Here is a 10,387-nt window from a genome sequence, read left to right on the forward strand (position 1 = left end):
GAAGAAAAAGGGGGTATTGTAGGAATGTGTCTGAGAGAAAATGGTCACGTGAGCCAGCCTCCCTACTGTGAGAGATTAGATTAAGGGCAAAACAGGTGGTAGAAGATGGAATTAGTACATGGGAAAAACGGGAACTGAGAAAGTAGAAAACATGTTGTGCTAATGACTAAGCAATTTACTATGTGAATTCTTGTAACCAATCTGATGTGTGAACGAACTGCATGGACAGCGCGTGGACAGTGTAACTAGCTAATCAGAAATAAGCAAGCGGCGTGTACGGCTACAACACAGGGTATAAAAGATGATGATCTGTGCTTAATAAACGGCTTCTGTTGATTCACATTGGACCATCTGGAGTCCAGTTATTTCTCCTCACTTTCCCATGCCCGTCTCCCTTTTTTAATAGCTGTTAAAGAAAGATGAAGTTGGCTGTCTCCCTGCGACGTAGCTTTGGTTTGGGTCTGGCTGGGATGGAAGGTAACTTTCCCCACAGCAGCCCTCATAGTGCTGTGCTTCGTAGCTGTAGCTGGAAGGGTGTTGATAACACACCAGTGTTCTGGCTACTGCTGAGCAGTGCTCCCACAGCACGGAGGCTGTCTCTCCAGCCACCCCCACAGTCCAGTAAGCTGGGGGTGGGCAAGAGGCTGGCAGGGGACACAGCCAGGACAGCTGACCCAAAAGGACCAAGAGAGATATTCCACCGTGCTATGGAAGCACCACAGCTGCCATTCAGACCAATTGTTTTCTCCTACCACGTCCCTCCTCAGCAGAAAAGGGATTATCAACGGGGCCTTATCACACAGCCCTTGATGAAGTGCTCCAACAGGAGTTGGACGCTTCCAACGCATTGCACTGTGCCGAAAGCACCCTTGTATGGCATGCCTGTAGCGTCGCATACAGTATTTTCTAAAGGTGTTGCAGCAGCAGCCGCCTACACTGGCTTTACGTACATTTGCGTACCGCTTCCAAAGAGCCAAGAGTCTGCTTCCTACAGGACGCAGGAGACTGCTAAGCCGTCCCAGCATCACGCTTCAAATGACTGGCCAAATCACTATCTATCTATAGAACACTGTTAACAGACCGACACAGTCCACGTACTTACACTCCGGGGAGACGCCGTTTTAACTTGCGGAATTATTTCCCTCAGTAAGACGCACAAGACGGAGGTGAGATCCCCATGCTAAATCTTTATTGTGCAACTGCTGCTCACAGCTTTTATTACCTTCCACAGACACGCGGCACAAAACATTCGACATCAACAGTGCCTAGATCGACGGGCAACAGACGAAATCCATTCAGCGGCGATTTGTACACGTGCAGCAGCTCTTGCGGTGCAAAAATCTCAGCCAGGCGGCCAGCCCAACTGACGGCCACCCAGAATACGTAGATGTACGTGACAGACAGGCTGCCCACCCTCGGGCCCTTCATCCGCAACCATCCGGAATCCATCGGTCAGGCCCAGGTGAGCAGCATGCTGCTTGCCAACAATCATTAAATGCCCAAGAAGCTGGAGAAGGAAGTACAAAACCATAAATAAGTAAAATAAAAAGCCACACACAAGAAGGGGAGAGGGCAGGGAGGGGAGGAATGAGAGCAGAGAAGCACCCAGAGAAACCAGTTAGCCAACTCCTAGCAATTCAACCACTGCGCTTCAAATTACTGTCTGTCCGCCTGCAACCGGCATTTCCCAAGCAAAGCTACAAAGACCGATTACGCACACTGTAGGGGGGGGAAAGAAAGAGGGCTACGCAATTGTTTTCAAGCTAGACAGTAACGGACTACAAAACAGCCACAGAAGCTAAGTTTGTCTCCGGGTTAAAGCCCCCCATTATCTCTTCAGGCAACATACGCAACTCGGGTGGAAAATAAGCTTCAGGCTGCCTTTTGCGTGGGTTTACAAAGTCTCTGAACTTGACTTTTATAGCCAAAAGCGAAGCATCCAGCACCTCTCGACCAGCTTTGCCCTTCCTCACCCCCGACCTGCCAAAAACCCCAAGCCCTCTTCTCCGTATTAGAAGTAGTACTGCTCCTCCTCTTGCTCTAAACCGTGACAGTAGGCATCACCCTGCGCTCCAAAACAACACTGCATTTTGCACCAGGAGTACGTACCCAGGGATGAGCATTGCTTTATATCGCTACTTTCAGTCAAAAAGCTCAGCTCCATTACAAGCCAGAGAGAAAAGATTATAGCGCCAGAAAACCCAAACCAGCCTACCGTGCCCTATCAAGGGGAAAAGGGGGGATGGGAAAGAGTCTACTAAATTAGGAACTAACGACAGGTACAGTTTAGCGTACAGAAAGCTTCCACAGTACTTACACATTCACCAGGATCTTCTGCTTCGCATAACCTCATAATTGCCTCCTTAGGCATGGCTAGGAAAAGCATCGGAGCTTGGGGTGAAAGATCACGGAACGCAAGGCGCTGGAGGAAGAGTAAACAGTTAAAACGTCATTGGCTTCAGAGAAAGGTAATAATAGCTTAAGCAAATCAATGTGCCCCACTGAACTCCTACAGAAGCAGACTACCGGATACCCCAAACGCAAGCCGAAACGTTGATTTTTCTTACGCGATATTAATGCTTTCTGTACAAAAAAATACAACGTCTTTACAGAGCCCCCTCCAGAAGTGGGATTCAGCATGCAAGGTGATGGGGGCAAGGAGGCGGGCCAGTACTTCAGACTAGCGACCTCCAGTACGTTTTAATTCGGGTCGATCGTTTCCTAAGGATGACGAGTTTCTGGATTTACTTTTTTGGTAAAGAAAAATAAGAAAAGCTGTAACAATCCAGTTTGGGGGCGCAGAACCAAAGCCTAGCACAGCAGAGCTGTGAAATCTCTACAGTGCTATTAGGAGGCACATCAAGACCTGCGTTTCTCCTACGCAGAACTAACTCATTACGGTCACCACTCAGACGTTCACCGTTTACATACATACGCCTGGAATCCCCGAGGAGACTGACTGCGTGCGCTTAATCTAAGGTTTCAAGACTGTCGTCCTACACGAGGTAGGACCACTCGCATCCCTCGGCAGCAAACTTTGCACGACTTGCAGTGCCAAAGGGATATCACGCGGCAAACGTCTGCGGCTGCCACCAAGTGCCTTACCGTCAGAGGCCCTCCTCTACGCACGCGCGCACGCGACACGGCGGGGCTGGGAACCGAGGCGAGCCGGCCAGCACCAGCAACCCAGTACGCGCCGCGGCAGCCGGGGGCGGGGGGGCCGCACCGAAGAAGCGCGATGTTATAGGGATCGCGCAGTAGAGAGCGCCACAACCCAGAGAGGCCCCGTCCCTCCACCGCCCGCCCGCCCGCCCGCAGCAAGGCCGCCACCCGCCCTGCCGCGCTCCCGGGCACCGCGCAACGGGTCCTCGGCTCAGGGTGCCTGCGAGCGCGGGGGGAGGGGGGGACGGGGGGAGGGAGGAGGAACCGCGCTCAGAGCAAAGCCGCGGCTACCTCCTCGTCCTCGTAGGCGACGTTGGCGGGGAAGCGCCTTGCCGATGATCTTCCCGAAAACACTGCGGGTGGCGGCGGCACCAGGCCGGGCGGCCCGCGCCCCAATAAGCTCGTCGGCCACGACAACGCCCCTTGTCGCCCCCGCGCTTCCTCCACTCGGCCAGGCCCTCCGCGGCGCCCATTGGGCCGCCAGATGGCCGCCGGCCGATCCCGCGTCTCGATTGGCTGTCTCGTCTGTCGTTTTCGCTTGTCCCCGGCCCCCCGGCGGGTCCGCCCTCGTCGACCTGGTGCTTAGCGGGGCTCAGGGAGTTTGCGTGCCCTGGGGGCGCGGAGGGATCCGACCTGGGGGCGGAGGGAGAAGACGTTGGGCCAGTCCGCGGAGGGATCCGTGCCGTGTAGTGCTGCGACCCTGTGGGCGGGCGACGAGGTCTCAGAAGAGGCTGTTGTAGCTACAAGTACTATTGACTGTTATTTATTACCGCGTCAACTCCACCCTGTAATAAATAGCCAGATCCCTTAAACAGAAATGGCACTTATTTTATTATAGGGACAGAGCCAATAAAGCAAAAGCACAGCGCTGGGTGCATGACTCAAGTCAGAGGCACACCAGCTAACACTTCAACCACGTCTTATATACATTCAATATTGCATACGTATTCACTCTTTTGGACAGAGTAATTGTTTGTAATGATTGATTATTATTAGTCCTTTTTCTCTTCTATTTGTGTGTTTCCTTCTGAATTGTTTCTGAGGATCGATGATCTTCAGTTCCCTTTTCCCATGCATCTGTTTCCTTCTGGTAGGATCGATTATCATCAGCTCCCTTCTCCTATGCATCTGTTTCCTTCTGTTAATCACTTGTGGAGTCTTTTGGAGAAGTTCTCTTTTGTTTCTCTCGGATGTTTTTCTTCATGATGTTTTTCTTCATAGTTGCCGTTAGTTGTTATCTTTGAGGTTTCTCATGTTTCCTAATTTACTAAAGGTTAGTTATCCTTATAAGTCAAAGATTTATAGCCTTGTTATTATGGCGAAAGCCAACAATACCTTCACTATTTTTCACAATTCCCCCTTTTTGTCTTTTATACTACATTTGGCTTGAGCCATAACTTTCATTTTGCTTAATCCATTTGTTTTGTTCATAGATCGATTCTGCTTCTTCCAATTGTTGTGGAGTATTTCTTATTCTCCTTAATACCATTATCTTTTTAGTTGAGCCTGCTGCTGCCAATTTTGGATTCTTGGGTATGGTAACTACTTGCATGCTTTGGACTACTGTTATAATTAAGCGTATAAAACAAGGGATTAAGCAAGGAAGAAATAATAAGCTGTGTTCCGGGGGAACTTTGCTCAGAAGGGTATAAGGGTTTGGTACAACAGGGTACCGGGTCAAAGTTCTCTTATTCACCTCCCATAAGTCTTGCACCAACCTATACGTCCCGTCAGGTTTCTTTACAGGTAGGATAGGAGTGTTATGAGGAGACATACAGGGTTCGAGGGTCCCATCAGAGACGAGTCCTTCAATTACCGGCTGGAGGCCTTTTTTTTCCCCTCCATTGAAATGGGGTACTGCCTGACTCGTATGGGGTGATTTTCCCTTTCTATAGAAACTTTGATTGGTTGGATATTCAGACCTCCTCTGTTACCAGCCACAGCCCAAACTTGCTGATTAATTTTGGATTCATCCTCCTGACTTAATCTTAGTATTTTTGCAATCATTTTCCCCTCCTCGGGGATTACTCCAACCCCCAGCTGGATCTGCAAGTCTCTTCCCAACAGACTGCACCCAGCTCCAGGCACTAGCAAAATATTCCCTACACCTATTTTGTCATTACCTTCAAAAACCACCTGCTTGATCACCGGGGCTTTAAAACTTTCCCCGTTTGCTCCCGTTACATTAATTACTTCTTTACTTATAATGCATCCTTTAGGTATGTTACAAACACAAGTTCGCTCAGCTCCTGTATCTACTAGAAATTCTAATACTTCCTCCTGGGGGCCTACTTTTAGGTTTATCAAGGGCTCAAGGTGATAACTATCCCCCAGGAGGTAGAGCCCCTGACACCCCTAATCCTCAATTTCTTTAAACACTTTCTGATCTTTATCCCTTTGAGGACATTCCTTCTTAAAATGCCCAAGTTTCCCCCAATAGAAACATCCACTTCCTTCATTCCTTTTCTCAGTTCCCGATGGTCCCCTTCTGGGAGGGATCTGATTCCGTCTAAAAGTCTCCTCCGGCCTTTCAGGATTCCGTCCCATCCCCCCCATCACCCTGGGATTTTTCTGAACATTTCCTTCCCTCATGGTGGCTACTATGATTTTAGCTTTTGCTTTAGCCTTCTCCTCATCTCTTCGTACATATACTTTCTGAGCTTCCCTCAGTAATTCGTTCAGGCCCCGATCCTGCCAGTCCTCTCTCTAATTTTCTTCGAATGTCTGGCCAGGCGTGTGTAACAAATTGAACTCTCAGTATTGTTTGCCCCGCGGGACTCTCTGAATCTCTTCCTGAGTACTGTCTCATGTTACGTCGCAGCCTTTCAAGCCATTCGGTCGGGGTTTCCTCCCTTCCCTGCTGCCCATCAAATGCTTTGGTTACATTCTGCCCTCTAGGAGCGGCTTCTTTTATACCTTTAATAATTAAATTTCGATAATCACTCATGTTCCTACGACCCTCTACATCATTTTGATTCCAATTTGGGTGTACTATTGGCATCTTCTGATCCCCAGGTGGGCCTTGATGATTTTCCCTTTCCCAAATTCTCATCCCAGATGTTCTAATCATTTGCCGTTCCTCGGGAGAAAATATTATACTTATTATCGACTGCATTTCCTCCCAGGTATAAATATTAGGGCCTAGGAATTGGTCTAATTTTTCTGATAGGCCTATTGGATCTTCCAGTAACCCTTTTAATTCCTTTTTAAAGTTCCTGACTTCAGTGGGAGTCAAAGGAACGTTTACAAATCCTGTCCCCCCTTGTGCTCCCCCCAGGGGTACTTCCCTTAAGGGGAATAAACTAACTCCTGGTGTTTCCTGCACCGTGTCTTGGTCTTCCGATTCCTTGACTTTAACAGAAGTTTTCCGCCGTAACCTAGGAGAGTTTGTAAGTGATACTTTTTCAGTTAACCTCTGAGACCTCTCCGACCTTCTCCTAGCACTAGGTGTCAGCTCTTTTCCAGGAGAAGGGGGGGCTGTTGGAGGGAGGCGGTAGGGAGGGGGCAGAATTTCCAGAGGATCCCACCACTTCTCCTTTTCTTCCCTTGAGATCTCAGGTATTTTAAAGGCACTAACTCCTTTTGGCCAAATCTCCCCTTTCCAGCAGGAGGCGTATTCACTCTCCTCTGGGCTGAAGGATTCTTTAGAGTTTACATAAAGGTTTAAAGCCTGGCATATCCACCCTTCAAAGGGCCCATATCTAGGCCAATACAAATGGTCTGCTCGTATAGGTTCCTTTGTCCATTCTATCATACAATACTGAATCATTTTAACTTTATCCTTATTTTTAGTATCCGGATCGATATTCCAATTAGCCAATTTTATCCCCAAAGGACTGTCTTGGGGTATATCTGCCGGCACTTTCCCTCTCCCCTTTTCCCTGGGACTCTGTTTACATATCTTTTGTCCCATTTCCCTGGGGCTGTCTTCCGCTCACCACAGCAGTCAAGCACCCAATTTTCCCGGGGCTGTCTTTCACTCAGTCTCTGATGCTTCGTCTCTTCACCGGCCAATTCCCTCGCGGGAGATTGGAACCGCGGTTAGAAAGACTCCACACTCGCTCCCCAGATCCGGACTGTCCAATCCGAGTTCCACACACACAGCAATCAAGCCCCAAACCCGCCCAACCAAGCAGTACTTACAGTCCTGTTTTCTTGCCTGGGTCTTCGTGCACAAGAATTATGGGCTACCGCGGTTTTTTCCTGGGGAGACTTACCCCTTTTGCTTTATGAGTCCCTCCTCTCGTGGGATTATCAGCTTGGAGTCTCAACAGGCACCGGGAAGTCCTTCAAGCAGGCCGCTGAAATCGGTGGGGTGCACCTCCTGCTCGGGGTCTCGGAGCCCACTGGGACCAAGTGAAAAATCCCAGACGAGCCCCCAAATTGTAATAAATAGCCAGATCCCTTAAACAGAAATGGCACTTATTTTATTATAGGGACAGAGCCAATAAAGCAAAAGCACAGCGCTGGGTGCATGACTCAAGTCAGAGGCACACCAGCTAACACTTCAACCACGTCTTATATACATTCAATATTGCATACGTATTCACTCTTTTAGACAGAGTAATTGTTTGTAATGATTGATTATTATTAGTCCTTTTTCTCTTCTATTTGTGTGTTTCCTTCTGAATTGTTTCTGAGGATCGATGATCTTCAGTTCCCTTTTCCCATGCATCTGTTTCCTTCTGGTAGGATCGATTATCATCAGCTCCCTTCTCCTATGCATCTGTTTCCTTCTGTTAATCACTTGTGGAGTCTTTTGGAGAAGTTCTCTTTTGTTTCTCTCGGATGTTTTTCTTCATGATGTTTTTCTTCATAGTTGCCGTTAGTTGTTATCTTTGAGGTTTCTCATGTTTCCTAATTTACTAAAGGTTAGTTATCCTTATAAGTCAAAGATTTATAGCCTTGTTATTATGGCGAAAGCCAACAATACCTTCACTATTTTTCACAACCCCAAACGTGCTTGTGGCTTTTTGGTGCTTCTCCCTCCAGTCAAAGGACTGCTTTTGCCAGGGCAGGGCAGGCCTTAACTTTTCAGAACACTCCCCAGAACCGACAGAAGTTGCTCTCAATTGTTCCCTGCAAGCCCCGCTTGGATTGCAGACGTTTCTAAGCTGCGCGCCTCCTGGGAGAAAATACAATACAAAGCGTGTCTTCAGCACTGGTGGCTCGAGGGCTGTGGGTGTGGGTGTGTGTGGGGGGGCGCAGATCGAGATAGGATTTGCGCTAAGCTGGGTAGGAGGCTCGTAGAAAAACAGGCAGTGCCCCCAAAGCTGCCCAAGGGTGGTCTCTGGTGCCCTGCACCCCCGGGGATAGTGAGCAATTTGATTGGTCTACACAACTGTATTGTAACATGTATAAACCCTGCTTTCCTCTGTAGCGGGCTAAGGATATCCTTAGCCGCCTTTGCGGCAAGGGCACGTTGTCGGCTCACGTTCAACTTGATGTCCACCAGGAGCCCCCCACGTCAGCAAAGCTGCTCTCCAGCCAGTCGGCCTCCAGCATCTACTGGTGCATGGGGTTGTTCCTCCCCCGTGCAGGACTTGCGTATGTTCAGGTTCCTCAGGTGGTCTCGAACCGGATCCTTTCCTACGATGGGAGGGACTTTGTTCCCCCAGTCCCTGCCTTGAGGTTCAGGGACTTGAGAGATGCGGGAACAGTGATTGCCGGCGACAACGGAGGAGAAAAATCCTTGAGTGCCTCGGCCTTCTCCATGTCGGTTGGCGCTAGCTCTCCTGTCTTACCTATCGGAGGGGGGTGGGGGTGGTGTGCGTTTTCTTTAGTCTTCCTTTTCTGACCAACGCACCTGTAGAAGCCCTTCTTATGATTCTTCTTCACATCCCTTGCCAAACTCAGCTCCAGCTGCGCCTTAGCTTTCCCGACCCCATCCCTATATTCTTCCCAGGATGCGTGTCTCTGCTTCCACCGCCTACGCATTTCCTCCTTGCGCTTCAGCTCGACCAGAAGGTCCTTACTCAGCCATGCTGGGCTCCTGCCTTCCTTGCCTGATTTCATAGAATCGTCTAGGTCGGAAGGGACCTTTAAGATCATCGAGTCCAACCATTAACCTAACGCTGCCAAAACCACCACCAAACCACGTCCCTAAGCGCCGCGTCTACCCGTCTTTTAAATACCTCCAGGGATGGTGATTCAACCACTTCCCTGGGCAGCCTGGTCCAACGTTCGATAACCCTTTCCGCGAAGAAATTTTTCCTAATATCCGTCCTAAACCTCCCCTGGCGCAACTCGAGGCCGTTTCCTCTCGTCCTATCGCCTGTTACTTGGGAGAAGAGACCAACCCCCGCCTCGCTACAACCTCCTTTCCGGTAGTTGTAGAGAGCGATAAGGTCTCCCCTCAGCCTCCTTTACTCCAGGCTAAGCCACCCCAGTTCCCTCAGCCGCTCCTCATAAGCCTTGTGCTCCAGACCCCTCACCAGCTCCGTTGCCCTTCTCCGGACACGCTCCAGCACCTCCGTGTCTGTCTTGTAGTGAGAGGCCCAAAACTGAACACAGTATTCGAGGTGCGGCCTCAGCGGTGCTGAGTACAGGGGGACAGTCGCTTCCCCAGTCCTGCTCGCCACGCTATTCCTGATACTGGCCAGGATGCTGTTGGCCGCCTTGGCCACCTGGGCACACTGCTGGCTCACATTCAGACGGCTGTCTACCAATACCCCCAGGCTCTTTTCTGCCGGGCAGCTTTCCAGCCACTCTTCCCCAAGCCTGTAGCGTTGCACGGGGTTGTTGTGACCCAAGTGCAGGACCCGGCACTTGGCCTTGTTGAACCTCATACCATCGGCCTCGGCCCATCGATCCAGCCTGTCCAGATCCCTCTGTAGAGCCATCCTACCCTCAAGCAGATCGACGCTCCCGCCCAACTTGGTGTCGGCTGCAAACTTACTGAGTGAGGGTGCACTCGATCCCCTCGTCCAGGTCGTTGAGAAAGATATTAAACAGAACCGGCCCCGGTACTGAGCCCTGGGGAACACCACTTGTGACCGGCCGCCAACTGGATTTAACTCCATTCACCACAACTCTCTGGGCCCGGCCCTCCAGCCAGTTCTTTACCCAGCAAAGAGTACGCCCGTCCAAACCACGAGCAGCCAGTTTCTCCAGGAGAACGCTGTGGGAAACGGTGTCAAAGGCTTTACTAAAGTCTAGGTAGACGAATTTCTATTTTCCCATTTCTTACGCGTGGGAATCGAGAGCTCTTGTGCTCGAAGAAAAA

The 10,387-nt window shown here is 50.0% G+C and overlaps 1 protein-coding gene across 1 annotated transcript; it reads right to left on the reverse strand.

Moving 5' to 3' along the window:
• Positions 1–1,174: 1,174 nt before the first annotated feature.
• On the reverse strand, positions 1,175–5,007 carry LOC141735637 (adenosine 5'-monophosphoramidase HINT1-like). The gene is given in 5 exon segments (XM_074568688.1): positions 1,175–1,507; positions 2,318–2,422; positions 3,454–3,483; positions 3,485–3,584; positions 4,979–5,007. Coding segments are annotated over 5 exon segments (429 nt in total). The 3' UTR covers positions 1,175–1,342.
• Between the last annotated feature and the right edge of the window lie 5,380 nt (positions 5,008–10,387).

This window comes from Larus michahellis, chromosome W, assembly GCF_964199755.1.
Source record: "Larus michahellis chromosome W, bLarMic1.1, whole genome shotgun sequence".
NCBI classification, from domain to species: Eukaryota; Metazoa; Chordata; class Aves; order Charadriiformes; family Laridae; genus Larus; species Larus michahellis.